Source organism: Nymphaea colorata, chromosome 1 (assembly GCF_008831285.2).
Source record: "Nymphaea colorata isolate Beijing-Zhang1983 chromosome 1, ASM883128v2, whole genome shotgun sequence".
NCBI lineage: Eukaryota > Viridiplantae > Streptophyta > Magnoliopsida > Nymphaeales > Nymphaeaceae > Nymphaea > Nymphaea colorata.
The window spans coordinates 994,972-1,015,733 of NC_045138.2; the positions used below are offsets into that span (position 1 = coordinate 994,972).

The window sequence follows — 20,762 nt, forward strand, 5'->3', positions numbered from 1 at the left end:
AGTTTAACCGAGCCGAGCCCACTTAACTCTAGCTCGATTCGTTTACGTTGTCGAGTTCATTTCTTAATTCAAACTCGACTCGTTTAATAAATGAATCGAGTTCGAGTCAAGTTTATCGAACGAGTTCGAGTGGAGCTCGAGTTAGCTCGACTCGCCTAATTTATCGCTTTTCACTAAGGTTCCAAAGTAGTTCACGTGAGAATCCTCTTTCTACTTTTAAGTAAAAGAGTCAAATGTTTATTTTTTTTTTCTTTTCATTATACAAGAGGAAAACTGTTTTTTTGGTATAAAACCTCTAAAACAATATCTTTATGCATCTAAGGATTTCTGGCTTGTTTTGGAGTTTAGTTAGACTTATATGTACCCTTCAACTATATCTTTATGCATCTAAGATTTTCTGGCTTGTTTTAGAGTTTAGTTAGACTTATATGTACCCTTCAACTAAGATTTTCTCGCTTGTTTTAGAGTTGAGTTGGACTTATACTATAACTAAACTAATGAAATGTTTAAAAGATAAACGTTAATAATGATAAAAAAATTGGACCATTAATAATAATTTCATACTTCTTTTTTCTAAATATTTAAATGCGAGAAACAAAAGGCGATTTGAAGTTAATAATAATCAAAACTTGGTCCATTTTTCAATTTTTTAAAACTAATATTTTAAGTTCGTTTGAATACGATAAACAAAAGCCCACGATTCAAATAATCTATCCGTAGACCCTCGTGGAAGAGTGAGAGGGACGGCGGAGATTGCTCATACACCGAGACAACAAGAAAGCCAACCTCACCCAATCGTTGCTCTCCCCGGCCTCCCTCCAAGCGGATAAAAAGTAGGCGCGCTCTTCTGCTCATGCTGGCGAGTTCTCTCCCTCTCTCGCTAGCTCTCTCTAGGAAGCCATGATTGTCGTCCTCGCGGGAGAATCCTCGCTTTCTCCTTCACCTCTCCATGCTCTCTCAATTTCTCCGCGATTCGGTACGTGGTTATCGATCAGATGCAGGAGGAGAAGCAGTCGTCCACGTTGTCTAGGGTTCCATAGAGCGGCCATTTCCAAACCCTTAATTCCGGGGTTTAAGCATGCGTCGGTTACACATTCCCGGCCGAAGGCGGGCAGAGAAGGAACGGAGACGTGGACTGCGGCAGTTTCCGATTTCTCAGATGTGGACGCGGTTGCGGAGATCGCGGAGGGAGTCGATGGCGATACTGTGAAACTCGTCGAGGTTCGGTTCGTGTCTGCTTGGATTACTTTCCACGTTCCTACATTTTAGAAGTGTTCAGCTTTTTTACGTAGTTTTTTATGTTGGAACTTGTAAGTTTCAATTGGGAACTGGAACACTGTGTAGGGTTTATTGCGGGTTTATGTCTGTTGGTATTGGTTGAGTTCGTTTTTGGATGCGAAGAAGTTGATTTATGTACATTGGATAGATCGAGTTCTTTGTCGTAAGTACAGCATTTGGTGAAACGAAAGAATGTGGAGTCTCAACGCGTCGTGGGAAATTGTTATCATTCGGGGAATTTCATTAGATTGAGAATTGAAAATGTGTTACTTCCCTTTGCATGTTGACGGTTCTTTTTCGTATGGCCTCGTTGACATTGCAAATTGGCGTGTTCCTTTTTCTTAATTGCGTTTCAATTATGGAAGAATTTTCAGGTTTGGTAAGTTTCTTGTGTTTACCTAGAGATTTAATATGGATAAATTACCAACTGAAGCAATAGATATTAATTGCAAGAGTCTAAGGTCCTGTGTTATTGGAATAAAACGATTTGTTTTTTTCTCCTGCTATTTTGAAGAGTTCCTCTCTACAAGCCTAGAAGTACCAGTACATCTGCTGCATGCCGCTAGCATCAAATCATTGTTTTAGTTTTTTCTTCCCCCAGAAACTGAAGGATGGAGAGCAAGAAAAATTGGTGAATTTGCAGCGGAAAGCAGACATACAGTTGGATAGGATGCTTACAATGGCCTCAACTTGGAGTAGGGTTCTTCTGTCTCTACAGGGGAAGCTGAAAGGAACCCAGTGGGACCCGGAGAATTCTCATCGGATTGACTATAGTGAATTTCGCAGGCTTCTTGACTCAAACCACGTGCATTTCATGGAGTACTCAAACTATGGTCAGACGGTCTCAGGCAAGTTGTGTCTTTTGACTTCTTAAACATTTTTTTTTTTTACTTTGTTCACCTTTCTTTTGCTTTTAGTTTTTATGATTGGTCCAATGTATTGCAAAAAGTGATATTTTAATATGTTTTCATGAGTTTAATATACTTGCTACTTGTACTGCTATGCTGATAAGTTTTAATTGATCAGTTCACCGAAAGTGCTACTTACATTGTACACTGATTAAAAAAGGTGAAGTGGTTTTCTGTTTAGAAGAGGTTGGTTTTAAAAATAAATCTCAAGCTATCCCTTTTTCCTGCTGGATACATTTGCAGTTATTTTGCCATATTACAAAGATGGGAAGCCTGAGGACACAAAAGATGATTCAAGGAGGGAGATCATATTTCGACGACACGTGGTTGATCGTATGCCTATTGATTGCTGGAATGATGTGTGGAACAAGTTGCACCAACAACTTATAAATGTTGACGTTATAAATGTCAATCCAGTTTCTGCTGAGGTTTATTCCACAATTGCTACTGCTGTCATCTGGTCCATGCGTCTCGCCCTTGCAATTGGTTTATACTTCGCTATTGACAGAGTGATGCAACCAATCTATACAAAGATAATACCCTGTGATTTAGGAAAACCACCAGAAAAAGTTCCCCGGCCCCTTAAACGCCATGCACTTGGTTCATTAGGTAAAAGCAGGTAACTAAAAACATCCTCATCCACTATCATAGCAAGCAGATGTTCCTTTTTTTCTTTCCTTTTGGTAATTGGGATGAAGAACTTTATCATTTTAATAATTTTATGAATCTATTAGTTTGGCATGCTTTAATGAATAATCATCTGTTTGTTTTGCCTCCTGCTTCTCCTTCTCCTTATCTCCTGACCCATCTATATGAACCCTGCTTGGGCTGTCATGTTTTTCTGTTGATTGCATTTGACCCAGGATCGTTAAATGGGTTAGATATTGAGACAACTACTCTAGCAAATTAAATGCAATTTCTAGAAAACTGTAGCTTTTATAGTAAGTCTTGGAAGTTCTATAAAGAAGACCCATACCTGTGAAATCTTGGTCAGGATGAACTTATGGAGAAATATGACCATGGACCATTCCACTAATTGTCCTATTATTTCTTTATTTTTCTTTTTTAAATGGAATAAAAACCTGCGTCTATGACATGAATCAGACTTCAGAGTTACGTGAAAATCTTACTTTTGTAGGCAACTTGTCAATATATCTTCCATAATATAATGGTTCTTACATGATACATCATGGAATGTGCAGTTTCCTTGCAACTTTATCGTGAGTCGTGACTAGATAGAGGGAAGTTCTTGCCAATTTAGTTAGATGTCTGCTAGCTGAATAGGACATTAGTTTGGTGGCTGAAGGGTTGCTGGGTATAATGACATCCAACTTGCAACTGAGGGTAAAAAGAAAGCATTTTAACTTTTAAGGCTCTAATCATGTGTTTTTAGTAATACGTCAGTCTTGGCCAACTCCCATGCACTAGAGTAGCATGTTAGACAAATATTTTGGTGTTACACTCACACCTTGTTTACATGATCTTTCAAATGGTGTGATTTATTTTAACTTTCATGGTTATTTTAGTGTCACACTCACACCTTGTTTACATGATCTTTCAAATGGTATGATTTATTTTAACTTTCATGGTTCTTGTTCTTTTTCATTTTTTTCTCTTTTATTTTTGGGATAATATCCAGGAAGTTATACGATGTTGCTGGTCCTCGTGATAGTTTGAGTCTTGAGATTTATGAACTGAGTTTCTTGTTATAGCTTTGAAAGGTTGAAAGTTTCTTAAAATGTTCAATTTGAGAGTGAAGAACTAAATGCTATTGAAGGTTTAGAAGTTGCATTGTATCTTGAAGAATATATTTTAGCATGTGTCGCTGTCACTGATTGCTTTTGAATTGCTTGTAAATTTTTTTATGTCATTCTAGCTCTTTCCAGGGTTAGGCTCAAAAACAGTTTATATTTGTGATGTTGAATTGGATAAAACTAGAAAATGATTATAGTGTTTAATGATCTTGGTAAGACGACCCTTCAATAAGTTGCTATTTCATATCATTGTTCACCAGGGCCAAATTTATTTCAGCAGAAGAAACTACAGGGGTTACATTTGCTGACTTTGCTGGTCAGGAATACATAAAAAGAGAACTGCAGGAGATTGTTAGAATACTGAAAAATGAAGGGGAATATCAGAGCAAAGGTATTTATTGTCCAAAGGGAGTGCTCCTTCATGGACCTCCTGGGACTGGTAAAACACTACTGGCCAAAGCAATTGCTGGTGAATCAGGACTTCCTTTTTTTGCTGCAAATGGCACAGATTTTGTAGAGGTAATCACTTTTCATTTGTTTATACATGGTCTCGGACCTTATTCATAATCATTTCTGAACTTGTCTTGCAATGTCATTCTTCATCAAGATGGGTTAGTCTATGTTTTTGTGCCGTAGTTTATGCAGTGGCTACCAGTATCGTGTATGCTTCCAGCATATGTGCCTGTATGAGATAGTTTTTTGAATCTTTTCAAAGCATATGTGGCTGTATGAGAGGTTTTTTTTTTAAAATATATTTGACTTTTATATAGGTGACATACATGCTGATGTTGAAAGTTTAAAACCTTGACTTGCAGATGTTTGTTGGTGTTGCAGCAGCTCGTGTCAAGGACCTCTTTGCTAGTGCACGAAGGTTTGCACCATCCATTATATTCATTGATGAGATAGATGCTATTGGAGGAAAACGTGGTGGGCCAGATGTTGGTGGGGTGAGATGGATGAATTTCCTAATTCTCTGGCTTTACTGCATAGCATGACCTTACTGTGTATCTTTTGTGCCTGAAAACAAAGTCTATGTCATCTTCCATTTGCTAAATATATTGCATTTCTAATAAAAGCAAAACCAAAGAAGTGCAAGCTTAAAGCTCTAGTGTTAATATTCTTCATTTAAATTTTTTTCCCATTTTGGCTAGTGAACGCATCCAATTTTTTATAATAAATTGCAAAAGATTGCTGATGTTTATTGCTGTCTTTCCGAGGAATGCTTAATTAGGTGAATCTGATTTTTCTCACTCTCTCTTTGTGTCTGTTCTAAGCAAAACTGGCCTTTAGAAGTTGAAAAATAAGAAAACGGATGAAGCATTTTAACCATCTGTATGTCTTTCTTTATATATGTCATGGGATCAGGGTTTTCTTTGTATCACACGAATCTGTTTGATGCTTATTTTATAGTTCTTATTTATGGCAACTCAGGGTGGAGCTGAAAGGGAGCAAGGTTTGCTTCAAATTCTTACCGAGATGGATGGTTTCAAAGTTTCAACTGCACAAGTAAGATAGAAATGTATATTTCTGTTTGCGAGTTGGAATATAACAAAGAGTATAGCAGGTTCATTTCATATTCTTGCTTTGCCAGGTTTTAGTTATAGGTGCAACTAATAGAGAGGAATTATTGGATGATGCTCTCAAAAGAAAGGGTCGTTTTGATAAAATTATACGTGTTGGCAAGCCGTCAAAGGATGGAAGGTTGGCAATACTGCAGGTTTGCTGTGGAGATTAAATCTTTTGCATTGCATTAATGTTCTGCAGCCAGTTGGCTTTATTTGGAATATAATTGGAGATGGTTTTTACAGGTTCATGCACGGAACAAGTTTTTTAGGTCTGAAGAAGAGAAAGAGATCCTCCTTAAGGAAATAGCAGAACTTACAGTAGATTTCAGTGGAGCAGAGTTGCAAAATATACTGTAAATTTCTGGTTTGGTTTCCCAGTTGTAGCCATCATCTTACAAATACTGGTCCTCTGAAGAAGCTGAGCTTGCTTTGTAGGAATGAAGCTGGAATTTTGACTCAAAGAAAGGATAAGGACTATATTGAGCGAGATGAGCTTTTGGAGGCCCTTAAAAGGGTAAATGTCTTTTGCATGGTGTTGTTAACTTGTTAATAAACTTAGGTATCCGATCTTTTTGTTGATTTTTAAAACTATGACATTTAATCTTTTTGTGGTTTGCACTTTGCAGCAAAAAGGTACTTTTGAGACAGGTCAAGAAGATCAGACACAGATTCCCGAGGATATGAAGTTGCGGTTGGCTTACAGAGAAGCTGCAGTGGCAGTCCTTGCCTGCTGTTATCCAAATCCTAATCGTCCATTCATTGAGGTTTTTTTTTTACTGTGGCTGATATCTATTTAAATGAGTATTTATTATTTTTGTTAGCCTGGCAAGAGTTATCCATTTTTTACTCTTTTTTGTGCGTGATTGTATTTATTGCCTTCACAGACTGATATTCGGACTATACATAGCCAACCAAATATGCGCTATGCTGATGCCAGTGGAAGGGTCTTTTCTAAAAAGTCTGATTTTGTGAACGCAATTGTGCGTGCCTGTGCGCGTAAGTCTTGAATCATCCTCAATTGCTTGTCCATTCCTCCTGTATCTTCCACAATTTTTTTTTTTGGATCAAAGCTTTATCATTAACTGTTGTTTATTATGCTGCTATAGCGAAAAGACTGTTTGTGGACCTGGAGCATATTATTTTTAGTGTTATATGTTATGCTTGGTGAAGACTGTGTTGTTGCATGATGAGCTAAGATTCCACCCTTTTCTGAAGCCATAACCACACATAGAAATGTTTTCTTTTAATTTTCTTTGTGGACATGACTTGGATATTGTGAGGTATTGGCCTTATCTTTAAAGGTTGGAATATTGCAGCATTTAAGAGCCTTTCATTTCGAAGCTGAAAAACACAAGCAGTGACTAGTAACTTTCTTTGCAGCTATGTCACATGGGTGCGGGTATAGTACGGGTGTGGGTACGGTGATACGGGTTCGGACACGAAAATTTTGAAAATCGTGGGTACGCGAATTTTATACTTTCAAAAATGATAAAATAAAAAAAACATTAATAGTCTTATAATCTACAAAAAATCTCCAAATTAAAGAAAAACGAGAGGAAAATATAGAATCTTATTGGAAGGGAAATATAAAGGAAGGGAAAATAAAGAAATAGAGAAAATATAATTTTAAAAGTTTTAAAATGTAGCTGTACCCCAGCCGTACCCGTACCCATGTCGCCGTACCATCCGACCGACATGGGTACTTGGGCAACAGTGCATACCCGTGTCACATAACTTTGTAGAAAAGAAAGCTGAATACCAAAATTTTTAATAGAATTACATTTAAAATATATAAAAATAAGAAAGGAAAGGTCTGAAGGTGTAGAACTATGCTGTTTAAAGTTTGATATTTTAAAAATATTCTAATGACTTAAAAACTTTTTTCTCATTGTATCCCTTACACACACACACACACAAGTTTTTTGCACTCATGTTTCCTACGTTAATACCTTCCAATTAAATGTTCAAACTACTAAAATCATTTGATGAGAAGGGTACTATGTATATTGGTACGAAATGAGTGTTCCTTCTGCATACCTAGGTTGGCTATAGCATGAATTGAGATCCTTTGCAGTGGGTGGTTACAGTTGGTATCAAAGCCATGTAAGGATGCATGTTTCATAAGATGGTAGCATCCCAAATGCGGATGCCGGCATGAGATCTGTTTTACACACAAAAGTTTGAGAGATTTGAATGGCCATATGCACTCAAGTCTAATACTACCTCTATCCTGGTTTCTAACCTCTCTTGGTGTAAACCAAATCCTGCTACGACATGAGTAGGAATTTGCTACAGTAGATTCTCGAGTAAATTTTGAATCAGGTTGCAAAGGTGCTACTTTCCACCAGTTATTACTGTCACGTGACAATTACTGATCTCTTGATACCCTTGTTAGTGTGCCTTACAAATTTACAATGATACAATCAGTTCTTTTCGGTATTTCAATAAAAACCTTTATCAAATTTCTAGTTTACTGAGTTGTTATGTTACTTGATTGTTTTCTTCAATCATTGATGGGCAGCTAGGGTCATTGAAGAGGAGATATTTGGCCTAGACAATTTGTGTTGGATTTCTGCTACGGCGACTTCTGAAGCGGCAAGGCTTGCCGAGCTGTTGGTTCTGCAAAGTGGAATGACAGCCTTCGGAAAAGCATGTTACCGAGTAGAGGCTGATCTCGTACCAAATGTAAGATCATAAAAAGCATTGCTGATGTCATTGTGATCTGTTTAATGTGTCTATGCATAGGTCTGAAGCACGCAGGATTTTGGTCTCATGCCACACAGTACTCACAGTTTATTATTTTGTATCCCACAGCTTGCACCAAAGCTCGAAGCTCTCAGAGAAGAATATGTCCGTTTTGCTGTAGCCAAATGTTTATCTGCTATACGGGAGTACCGATCTGCTGTGGAGACAATTACAGGTTAAGCAAATTAGCATGAATAGTAGAGAGTAGATTCTTTTATTTCTTTTCCAGATATATTATGTAGGCTTTTATAGTTGAAACTAGACTCATTCAAACAAAAGAAAAGAAAAAAAATATGGTGAATCAGTATTTTGAAAGAATCTGATCAAACTATGGAAAGTGACAACTTTCTAATGATGTGGACGGACAAATAAATATCTTATTATTTTATTAATGAATTCATTGTTCTTTCTGCAGATTTTTTGCTTGAAAAAGAGGAAATAAAGGCAGATAAGATCTGGGATATTTTCTCAAAGGCTCCAAAAGTACCTCAGGTGCTTATGTATCTTTGGTTAATGCATGTCCTTTTTGAATTCTTGGTGGACAAATCTGGTTGATGGGCCTAAGAGGCTATCCTGGCTTGCTGCCATTTGGCTGCTTTTAGGAGCCATTCACGATAGGAAGTGTAGTTTCTAACCTTTTAAAGTGCAATCCAACATTGGACCTTTTCTTTTTGTGTGTTTTTTTTTTTTTTTTTTTTGGGGCGGGGGGGTGGTGTTCCAAATCCTTGCTGATGTAATTTTTTTTATTGGATTTGACACTTGCGAGTCGGATAGTGGTTGGGTTATGCTTACCATACTGACAATCCAGACAGAGCCTTAAGAGGCTCAGCATGTCGTTAGCTAAAGCTGGATTTCTTTAGACAACCTTCTCTTGCACAGGTGAAAAATGTGATTGTTTTTGTTGTCAAAAGCACCATCTTGGTCTAACCTTGTGCCTAGGATTGCCTAGGTAGGGCTGGCTTAGATACTTTTAGAAAGAATAGCTGTATGAGTGTATGTAGTTTTTGCATATTTCAAGTTTCAAACTTATGGATACATTCTTGTTTAAAAGTTTGTGAACACCTGGGGAACATCTTTAGATACTTCCATAAAATAGCTCCGTGTACTTGTTTAGGGGTTAATATTTCAAAAAGGTTAGCTGCGTATACATTTTTTGCATAACGCAAATTTGTGCCTATGTACATTTATTGAGAGAACAGGAGAGCTTTGGACCGATCTGTTTTAGCCTTAGTAGGCGCAGACCTTTTTGACTAGGCTGGGCCACTTAGGCACCCAAGTCACAAAAAAAAATCAAATCTTCTCTCCTATTTCCTTCCTCCTCTACTTTAACTTTTTCTTAATTCTTCTACATTTTTCCAGTTTCTTTTCCTGTTGTTCCTCTTCTCCTCTTTCTTCCTCTTCTTCATCATGTTTTTCCTGTCGTATACTATTTGCAGCCTGGGCACCACCCAATGCCAGCCTAGGCCTTCTTGTAGCGCCGTCTGCTAGTGCATTTGGCTACTAAACTTTCAACACAAATTTTGTTTCACTAAGCCATGATTTTTATTTCATTAAGTTCTGATGCAGCATCCTCTTTTCTGGATTTGTTGCTCCCAGGTCAAGCTTGCCGTTAAGTTTTTTTTTTTTTCATACACACCATGGTCATTTAGGAAGCAATAATTATCGGACTAAGCAAAAGAAACATGAAGCTATGTTTCCAGTAGAGACTTAAGCAGTCTAAGACATTCATAAGCCATTTTGGAGCTAATTGCTGTACTTATCCACATACTTGTGAGCACTTTGTCATTGTTGTTAGAATTTCAATCTTTTTTTTTTTTCTTGCAGCCACCAGTGCAAGAAGTTGATGAGTATGCTGGTCTTGTTCACTCGGGAAGGTGGGGAATTCATGGGGCTTCTCTTCCAGGCAGAGCAACTTTTGCTCCTGGTTACGTTGGCTTTGCCACATTTGGAGCACCTAGACCTATAGAGGTAGTCATGATTAAATACGATGTTTGTTCATGATCCTGAATAGGTTTTACTGCACCCTTATTGTTAATGACCTTATTTCGTGTGCACAGACACAAATTATCAGTGACGACACTTGGAAACTGGTGGATGGAATTTGGGAGAATAGAATGCAGGAAATTAACGAGGGCGTGTCATATGAGATTGAGGAAGCCACAGAACTGCCTCACCTGCTTATGGCTGACAACTTCCTTTGATTGTAGTGCGATTTCTGAGGTACTGTTTTTATTTATTAGTCTTTTCCCTGGAAAAACACCAAAGAAAGACTTCAAGTGAGTGGATTGAATTGGTCACATGGATTGTTATGTTTAATTATGGTGCTCAAGGTCCCTTACGTGTCTAATAAGATGGGATAGGACCAGGAGCCCCTCTCCCAGCAGAGTTGCACCAGGGCTAGGTTCCTGGCGTGTCTTGTCATTACGAGATTGATGCCAGGATGATTACCTACCTGCATGCCATTAGTCAATTGGGTGGCTTATGTCAGCATGTCCAAACATAGTGAGCTTGTGTCTTGTTTGAACGCTATTTTTAAATGCACACTTAGTGCAAAGAACAATATTGCATGATTGTGGTTTACTAGTTCACTTCACAGACCTGATTTAAGATAGCTTTTAGAAATAGATTTTAGTCGGACAGCTGGTGAATGGGCCTCAAGTGCAAGTAAACAGAGTGTAATGTTTATTTACCTTTCTAGATCAATTTAGGTCCTCATATAAATAATTGAAAAATCATTTGTTACATGAGAAGACTGGTTACTAACTTACTGCCTGACCTATTCATGACCTAGCTTCAGCTTGTGTGTCAGGCTGAATTCTGTTCGGCAATTCAGTTAGTCATGAATAAAGCACGAGCAATGCTGGCTGATCCTTGTGTAACCAGTGTTATTCTTTCTTGTATTGTTCAAAAGAGGGTAAGACTTCTTCCTATTTATAACTCTCTTACTGGTGATCCAGCGAAAGTGCTTGGGTTATGGTGACCTTAATTCAAGCACAGATCATCCTTTCAGTGTGGTGATTCAAGAAACCTGCTAGGCATTTGGTTTTGCTCAACCAGAAACTGTTTCTGCTCTTGAAAGTATCATACTTTTTCATATGAAAGATCGTCTGATGCTTCTGCTCCAAAATATCACACTTTTTCACATGAATACTTGACTAACTCGTCTCATGCTTCTCTTCCATTCTTCAGGTGCAGCATGTCATTTTTAACGCTTGACAAACAGTCCTGCAGAACTAAATGAACATTATCAAATCTCAGGTGGAAAGCAATTTTTTCCCTCCAGCTAGATGATTCTCTGAGCTTGGCCTGGAAACGGGAGATACCATAATACATTAAAGTGCATCAGATGTACGGGAAAGACATGGAGCTTTTCAAGAAAGCAGCAAGACTTCTGATCTTACATGCAAAAGCGAGCCAAGGGTGAGTTCAACCGCACAGTGAAGATGGTCATGAGATTGAGCATCTCCATGGCAATGGTGTCTTAAAAGCAGTGTCTGGAGGCGGATAGTGAGTGCGTGGTGCAAATTTTTAGTGGGGCTTGCATCATGTGTGGAAGAGCTGGTCAAGTACCAGGGATTTTGTAGGCAGGAAAATAAAATTGGGGTTATAGGGACTGCACGTGATACGCTTCTATATTGTAGAACCATACATTCCAAAAGGATGCAATTTTGTAACATAGTTTTGCCGTGTAACTTCCCTGTTCATGTCTCAACTCCTTAGGTTGGTAGCCTTCCGAACCATATGAGCACTGGAAGGAAAACAAAAAAAATACTGAAGCCGCAGACCTTGTTTGGTTAAGAAGTCTGCGGGATCGGACCGACTATTTGACACCTCTCTCTCTCTCTCTCTCTCTCTGCGCTCTCACTCTGAGCTCATGCCTTCATCTCACATATTTGGTATCTGCTCAGAGATCTTCAGGCACCGACCGAAGCTCCATCATGTCAAAAACCACAAGGATTTTCTAGCCTGGACAGGTCAAGCGCGGTGTTGTTTGCACTGCATTAAGGTTTGGTATTTTTAGATTTCAAAAGCATTATCACAATTATTGCTTTGGAAAAGATATTGACAAAGTTTTTCTTGGCTATTTTCGGTGAAGTTCTTATAAGGAAAATTTTGGGAAAAAGCTTGGCAAATTTTTTAAAAATAAGAATCATAAAAATAGAAAAAATAAAACAAATGAGAAACTAATAAAAAGGTGAACATAAAAAGAAAGAAAATGCAAAATATTCGTTTTTGCCGAGGTTTTCAAAATCTGAGGAGATTTTCTTGATATTTTTCTTTTACCTGAGGCGAAAATCTTTCAATATTTGTGGCAATGTTCAAAAGTGAGGCGGAGGGGATAGAATCCACCATTCCTTCACAACTACATAGTTGCCTGCTCACCTGCATTGTTTAAGTGATATTGAATCTCTGAGGTGAGTCTCGTTACATGTAGATGGACTGCCTACTCAGGTGGCAGGAAAACAAAGATGGCAGTGGATTTGTCCAAAATGTTCATAGTTGAAAATCACCTACTCCACTCTTCTTCCTTCTCATTTATCAAGTTCATGCTCTCAAATAAATCTGATAGGCGATGTGATAGGCGGTGGACGTCAAGTAATAACTAAAATCCAGTCAGAATTTCAGCTCCACAGTCATTATGGTTTCAACAGTCTTTAATATGCCTAATGTGATGGATTCTCTTCCATATTTGTGGGTTCAAAGCTATTGTCATGGCAGATACGGGTTACTGCAGATGTTCAGCTGACCGGGAGTGAGCATGTGCTAGCTGCTCATACGAACAAGGGAAACTATTTAGTTTTGGTTCTACTTTTTCTAAGAAAGGAATCACTTTTTATAAATTTCTAACAAGGGCAATATTCACATATAAACATTGTCCAATAAGGGCTCGAAGTCGAAGTAAACTTCTATTAACCAGAAAAACTAAAACAGTCAACTAGAATGGTAAGAAATTAATTAGTAGTAGAGAGTAGTATTGAAAAAAATTACACCCAATCTTCCCCATTTCTCCAGTTGATGAAGATTCACTTTAAGCCCTTATTTGACAGATTCCATGAACATTGTGACCATAATTAGAAAAACCACAAAGTGTGGTCCTTTGTGAAATCAAAGGTGAGATGGGCCCCAAAATGCCAATTTTTCATAAATACCAGGTGAAAACATATTCACTCTCAGTATCAACAAATGCCCGGATTACTTAAGCTTCCTGTAAACTTGTGGAATGAAGTTGGGTCCCCGCAACATTGTTGCTCCTACATTGCACATATCCTTCAATTTGCAATAGTTGATTCAACCCATCAAGAGTTTCATAGATCTGCCTTCTATTCTGATGCTGCAAGTCTGAAACCAGAAATTCATGAACAATGCCATCCACTTCAATGGAGCTGCATCCAGGAACCTTCTCTATATCACGCTCTCTCATCATCGCTCGAATTTGCAGCACATCATCCCAATCTCCAATCGACGCATAAACGTTGGACATAAGCACCTGGTATGCAGGATTCAAGTGCTCCAACTTCAGGATTTCCTGTTCTGCAATTTCTGCTACTCTGGAATTCCTATGGAGTTTACAGGATCCAAGCAATGTGGCCCAGATTACGACATTGGCCTTCATGGGCATGTTCATAATGAATCCTAGTGCCTCCTCTAGCTTTCCTGCTCTGCTCAAAAGGTCAACTATGCAGCCATAATGCTCAATTCTAGGATTCAGATGAAAATCTCTCTCCATGGATTGAAAGTATCGAAGACCATCATCAATGGAGCCTGCATGGGTACATGCTGAAAGAACAGCAATGAAGATCACATCATCCGGTTCTGTTCCCTCCTTGCACATTCTGTCAAAGAGTGCAAGAGCTTCTCTACTATGTCCATTGAAGGCCAGGCCTGAAACCATGGATGTCCAAGTGATGATACATTTCTGAGTCATTTCCCTAAAAACTCTACGCGCACTGTGGATGTCACCACACTTCGCATACATATCCAATAGTGCATTACCAACAGCCAAACTCATCTCAGATCTAGTTCTGTCAATATAAGAATTTATCCACCTTCCAAGATTCAAAGCACCTATCTGGGCACATGCTGTAAGAGCACTTGTGACTGTCACCTCGTCTGGTTGGAGTTCGGTTACCAGCATTTGTTGAAACAAGCTCAATGCTTCATTATATCGACTGTTGTGGGCATAACCACTGATCATTGCGTTCCATGAAACCACATTTTTCTCTGGCACCTGATCAAATAGCAGACGTGCAGAGAACATGTCGCCGGATTGTGCATAACCCGAGACCATAGATGTCCAAGATACAATACTCTTTACAGGCATTTTTTCGAAAATGTTTTGTGCCGTTTGCATGTCACGAAGCTGGATATACCCTGCAACCATCGAATTCCACGTAACAACATTTCTTTCAGGCATCTGATTAAAAAATGTCTGTGCCTGTTCAATCTTTCCAAGCTTCATGTATCCCGCAATCATGGAGTTCCACGACACTACATTCTTCTCTGGCATAGAATGAAACAACTCCAGGGCTGTTTCAGCATCTTCGTGCGACATACATGCAGCAACCATCGAGTTCCAAGACACAACATCTCGTTCAGCCATTTCATCAAACACTTTAAAAGATGCACCTACATCCCCGCACTTACAGTACAGATCGATAAGAGTGTTCTGCACAAAGACATTGCACTCGAAACCAGATTGAAATACATGGGTATGCATCATTTTGGCTTCGTTTAGATCCTCAAAAGCTTCCAGAGATTTCAGCAAGAAGGTGAAGGTATAGCTGTTAGGAAAGGCACCAACGCCTCTCATATTATTGTACAGAAAAAGTGCATCCCTCTGATGATTGTGTTGGTTGCAGGCCTTGATCATACTGTTGTAGAGGAAAACATTTGGAGATGGTGCAATTTTGAAGACCAAGAGCGCATATTGGAATTGGTTCAACGTTGAGTAGAGGTGGATGAGTGAGCCCAGCAGAAGGTTGCTCCCTTGGAGGCCGTTCATGAAAATTTGTGCATGGGCCTGATGGACTTGTTTCTTGGAATTGCACTTCTTCAATATTTGAAAGATTCTGCTTTCCATTTCAATAAAGATCAGTAGGGCCACCGGTTTGGAAATCCTAGCATGGTTGCTATAGCATAGGGACCAAGAAGAGATTGAAGACCTTGTTGCCTGATAAAAGAACTATGTGAAAGGAGAGCTCAAGGTTCATGCCGAGCTACTAATCTCTGCATCTAGTGAGTTTTCTTTTACTATGGTGGTACCCAGTGAATAACCTAAATGAGGACTGGTCCAGGTTACGGGTATCTGTTATCAGGATGTAGATGAAAATTTCATACAGAATACAGAGAAATTTCTGGACCAATGCCTCGCACTGCTCTGTCTTGGTGTCAGAGAGACGGAGAGAAATACTATGATGGTTTCTAAAAGAAAGTAAATAGGCAAAATGTTAAAATATTCAATGAAGTACAAGAAAATAAAAATTTAATTAAATGAGAACACTCTTGAGTTGGCCCCTGTGTTTAAGATTCAAAGCTGATCTAAGACTGATCGAAAATCTACCAAACGCCTCCCAAATTGGATCAATAAACTACTTATTTGTCATTAAAACAAAATCTCGTGAAAATAATCTACAAACGAGAAAATATTGGTATTTTGCGGGACATTTGACTTCTTTTCCCTCTTTAATCAACCATCGAAAAATATATAATATACGTAACCATGAAGAGGTAACAAAACGAGACCAAAGGTGCCGTCTACTTTTTTGTCATTTACCAAACTTCCCTTCTGATTGGAAAATTTCCCTTGAGTCGGACGCAAGAGTCAATTTTGGACATGAAATGAGACGTAACCCGACCCATTTACCATTTCATGCCGTCAAAAGGAAGGAGGAAGAAGGTCGTTGAGAAGAGGAGGATTCTCTTTCTCGCGAACCTGCAATGGCTGCATCCGTCTTGGTTATTCTTGCAAGTCTCTTTCTCGGCTTCGTGGTAGCGTTGTTTTGCTATATTTGTGCGATGGTGGTCGAGTCTAGGCGGAACAGGAAGCAGGTGGCGGCGGGGTTCTTTCACCCGTACACGAACGACGGTGGCGGGGGCGAGAAGGTGCTCTGGTGTGCTGTGAAGGCTGTCCAGGAGGAGTACCCCAATCTCGAATGCTTCATTTACACAGGCGACGATGCTACGCCGCAGAGCCTCTCTGCCCGCGCCGTCGATCGTTTCGGCGTCGAGCTTCTTCGCCCTCCTCAGGTAGTCTACGAATTTTCGCCTTCTGTTTTTTGTGGTATTAATTCATTGGATTATTTGACCAATAAAGTGCTGATTTTTCTTGGGATTTAGCAAAAAGACATTTAGTAATTCCAGCTATTTACGGATTTTCATCATTGATTTCATAAAAAGAGCCTTTTCTGTTTCTTTTCCATCTATTTGGTGCTTTTCATGAAGAATGTCTAGAATGAACTTGATCTAGAGCGTCGATTGAAAATTTTTATCAACAAAAGGAAAACTCGTCCACCATCAATTTAATCTGATGCATCTTTTGACCTGTTTTGGGGACGGATAAAAGAAAAGGACCGAATCACATTCACCAGCAAAACATTGAAATTGAATAAACTTATTATGGTGGTTATTGAGGAGTTCGTACACTTCTCAAGTAGCATAGATTCTCTTAAAGTGGTATTATAGAAAATTATCTTAATATAACGAATATCTTCATTTTGTTGTGCTTCTTTTGTGGAGAATATCTCCTTTTTTCATGTGAATGCTTTTTATTATGCTTAGTCCTGCAGAGAGTTGTGATGCAGTCAGAGCAGTAGTAGTAGCAGCAGCAATGATAGCACTAAAGTCTAAACCGATAATGAGTTCCTGGAAGCAGCATGAAAGTGGTTGTTCAAATTGTTTATAAAAAATTGCACATATATGAGTGGAGTATCACCAGAACTGGTCAAACATCATTTTTTCAGACTTTCAGTTCATAAATTTCTTTTTTTCCTATCATTTTTTACTTAGTTGAGCATCAGCATTCTTCAAGATTTCCAATTCAAACATAACTAAACGAATCACGGTAAAGATAGAGAAAAGATTGTGCAGTTAATTTGGTTTTATTTATTTTCTGTTAAGAAGCAGTGCATTACCAATTTGTTATGTTTTGATGGTTAGGTAGTTCGCTTGAACAGACGGAAATGGATTGAGGAAAGCACATATCCCCACTTCACCATGATTGGCCAGAGCCTTGGTTCAGTTTTTCTTTCATGGGAAGCCCTGAGGAAACTGACACCTAAATTTTATTTTGACACAAGTGGCTATGCATTTACCTATCCACTTGCATGGTTGTTTGGTTGCAAAGTCCTTTGCTATACTCACTACCCCACCATCAGTTCTGATATGGTTGCTCGTGTTCGTCAGCGCAACTCGATGTACAATAACAACAATCTAATTGCAGGAAGGTATCTTTCTGACTCAAATCAGTTGACTTATATAATCCATTTTCTGAAATCAACTTGTGGTGAGATTCTTAATATGTGGATGGGGTGCACCGTTAGGCACTGGGACTTATGTTTACTTTTTATTAAGATAGAAGTTTGTTTTGTAATAATATGCTTCTGGTTATAATTCTTTCATTGGTAGCATAACATATAAACAATCCCTGTGGTTGTTTCAGTGTCTGGCTGTCCAAGGGGAAGATCATCTACTACATGATTTTAAGCTGGATGTATGGATTGGCTGGTTCGTGTGCACATGTAGCTATGGTGAACTCATCATGGACAAAAGCTCATATTGATAAGCTCTGGAAAATTCCTGAACGTACTAAAAGGGTTTACCCACCTTGCAATACATCAACTCTTCAGGTGGAAAATCTGCCTTTCATCTTTGATTGACTTTCTTTTTACTTCCAGAAACAGGAGCACAACATTCATAATTAACATGCTTAGATTAATGGTTGATTGATAGTTTTTGTTGTTTTATTTGGATACTGACGGCAAGTTATTGTAGTGGATTCATGTGGGACATCCATATCAATTATGTGTAAAGCTTCAAATGGCTCAATATTTTGTCATTTTGTACTTTTCAGTGAAGTAGTGTCTAATATTTTGCTTTTAAGAAAAGGAAAACTAGCGTTTGTGTGACTGACAGCTTCTTGCAACTGTGGCCAAAGGTCTTCCAGAATTGTGGAATGCCAACAAATTACCTACTCCTGTCTAAACGTATTGGTTTATCTGAATATCAGCAACTGCAAGTCTGCATACATAATGTCTCGCAGAATCATGGTGCTTGCCAAAACCTGATCATCTTTTCTTGTCTCATGAATTAAGTGCTTGGCTAACTAGTTTTAATACATTTCCGATTCACAGCATGAAAAATTTGTGAAAATAATATCTCTGCACTGTAGACTGTTCCTGTGAAATGCTTATTTAGAAAAATATTTTTTATGTTCTTGTTGCTTGTTTTCCTTCTTTTCCAATTTGATTATAGTTTGATTCTGTACTGTCCAGACAGGCACTTTCATTGGAGAGGTCCACAAAACCCCCAAAATTTATATCTGTTGCTCAGTTTCGTCCGGAAAAGGTGAGTGGAGGAACTTTAAGAAATTATTGAATGTTTCAACCCGATTACTATGTACTTCATTATATTTTTGCTTCAAATGGATGCTATATTGTGTTCAGGCACATGCTCTCCAAATTGATGCATTTGCACTTGTCATCAAGAAACTACAAGCAGATGCACCAAGACCCAAGCTCCAATTTGTGGGTAGCTGCAGAAACAGCCAAGATAAGAAGAGATTGTCCCAGTTGAAAGAGAAGTGTGCTCAATTAAATATCAAAGAAGATGTAGAGTTCTATGAAGATCTAAAGTACAGGTTTGCCTCCTACTGTTAGTTCCAAGTCCTTGGGCAAGAAATGTCTTCATGAATCTGAAATGCTTTTGCACTCAATATTTTGAGGTATTTTGTGTCCGGTACTATACTCAACTGCTGAAAAAATGGTTAAGGGTCAATATTCGAAGAACATGCAGTGTGAATCAAAGGTACTTTGTCAATTCTTCTGACCTTACTAAGAGTTTATTTTAGGGACCTGGTGCTACTTCTTGGTGGAGCTGTTTCAGGTTTGCACGCAATGATAGATGAGCATTTTGGCATATGCGTTGTTGAGTACATGGCAGCAGGTGCTGTCCCAATCGGTCAGTTACTGCATCCTTGTTACTTTAAAATCTAATTTCATGCTTTTGTTTTCCCAACCATCTTTCATGTTTATGCTCCCAGCTCATGATTCAGCTGGGCCTAGGATGGACATAGTTGTTGAAGAAGATGGACAGCAGACAGGATTTCTCGCCCATGACATTGAAGGATACGCAGATGCCATTGTCAATATCATGCAGATGTCTGATGCAGAGCGGCTGAATATTGCAGCAGCTGCAAGAAAGCGTGCTAGTAGGTTTTCTGAGGAAAGGTTTTATGAAGATTTTAAGGCTGCTGTACGTCCTGTTTTCTGTAACTAAGAATTTTTGGCTGCTCCTCTCTTTCCGCTAATCTATTGATCAAATTTTTGGCTGCTCCTCTCTTTCCGCTAATCTATTGATCAAAAGTTGGAATTTCTATATTCGTGTTGCATGAAGTTGCTGACCAAGATTGTAGTAGTGAGTTGCTTGTACTTGACATAAAGGTGTGATGATGGCAGGACTCAGATGGGCTCTGTAATTTTCCAACAACGGAGGCCGTTGATGAGGCTTGAGTTGTATTATTTGATTAAGGCCATGTCCTGTTTATTATAAAGGATGTTAGATATAATCAAGTTCATTATCTGCAGTGTGGAATTATTCCAAAAACCCAGTCAAACTACCCATGTTTACTTGCAACATTAGTTGGCACTCTTGGAAATCGATGGCTGTCATCATCAGTTACTGTATATTTTTGCCTGTATGCTTAAGCTGGAAATTTCTGGCATGGCTAGATGCTACACAACTTGGCCATCGTTCTTGTTTAGCTTGTAAAGAAGGCAGCGCAGTTTCTCCGAGGAGCTCCAGACATGACAATTGTCTTGTGCCTTCCGTAAGCTAGATAATAACCCTTTGTAGATGGAGAAAAATGAAAATAAACAACAAAATCCCTCGAAAGAGAGGACTTGTTGGTACCCCTTCTCTGCCCACCTCGACGAAAGATCTACCATGGTGCATCAACGATTGGTTCTCAATCTGGAATTAACGAGGGCGTCCATTTTCATGTAACTGAAGAATGATCCCTGCCTTGGCTTCTCTGGCTTTCCTTGGTAGTGCCAAACTCATTGGAAGATTGCTGCAGTCTGCATTCGAGTTTTTTTAATGACTTCCGTAGGGCTAAGAAGTGAGTAGCCGACTGGTCAAAAAGTGGTGCACTTGTTTTTGCTCAATGAAAGGCTCCAGCACCCAGGAGTTGCCCAAGTTAAACCAAGATCAAAAGGACTGAACGGTTAAGTGAATATACATGTCCTCTTATTCATATATTCCTCTTCTTGAAACTCCAGGGTTCATGTATGCCTGAG

At 38.8% G+C, this 20,762-nt stretch overlaps 3 protein-coding genes across 4 annotated transcripts; 2 read left to right on the plus strand and 1 right to left on the minus strand.

The window, feature by feature from the left end:
- Window positions 1–837: 837 nt before the first annotated feature.
- On the plus strand, window positions 838–12,080 carry LOC116263060 (probable inactive ATP-dependent zinc metalloprotease FTSHI 4, chloroplastic). The gene is made up of 17 exons (XM_031642644.2): window positions 838–1,221; window positions 1,880–2,126; window positions 2,430–2,805; window positions 4,201–4,459; window positions 4,756–4,887; window positions 5,372–5,446; window positions 5,532–5,657; window positions 5,749–5,858; window positions 5,941–6,019; window positions 6,132–6,269; window positions 6,390–6,501; window positions 8,027–8,190; window positions 8,320–8,425; window positions 8,666–8,742; window positions 10,075–10,218; window positions 10,308–10,470; window positions 11,440–12,080. Exons 1-16 carry the CDS (start codon window positions 901–903, stop codon window positions 10,449–10,451), a joined length of 2,610 nt encoding a protein of 869 aa, XP_031498504.1. The 5' UTR covers window positions 838–900; the 3' UTR covers window positions 10,452–10,470; window positions 11,440–12,080.
- A 1,155-nt stretch (window positions 12,081–13,235) lies between these two features.
- LOC116246139 (pentatricopeptide repeat-containing protein At3g29230-like) lies at window positions 13,236–15,916 on the minus strand. Its single transcript, XM_031617850.2, has one exon. It carries the CDS (start codon window positions 15,329–15,331, stop codon window positions 13,448–13,450), a length of 1,884 nt encoding a protein of 627 aa, XP_031473710.1. The 5' UTR covers window positions 15,332–15,916; the 3' UTR covers window positions 13,236–13,447.
- A 140-nt stretch (window positions 15,917–16,056) lies between these two features.
- LOC116246141 (GDP-Man:Man(3)GlcNAc(2)-PP-Dol alpha-1,2-mannosyltransferase) lies at window positions 16,057–20,044 on the plus strand. 2 transcript variants are annotated; one of them, XM_031617851.2, is made up of 7 exons: window positions 16,057–16,497; window positions 17,407–17,693; window positions 17,909–18,095; window positions 18,745–18,813; window positions 18,912–19,105; window positions 19,316–19,425; window positions 19,508–20,044. In XM_031617851.2, the coding sequence occupies exons 1-7, from the start codon at window positions 16,189–16,191 to the stop codon at window positions 19,741–19,743; spliced, it is 1,392 nt and encodes a 463-aa protein (XP_031473711.1). In that variant the 5' UTR covers window positions 16,057–16,188; the 3' UTR covers window positions 19,744–20,044. The 2 variants fall into 2 exon arrangements, with proteins under 2 accessions (XP_031473711.1, XP_031473713.1); XM_031617853.2 differs by having other exon boundaries at window positions 16,263–16,497; window positions 17,411–17,693.
- Window positions 20,045–20,762: the final 718 nt, after the last annotated feature.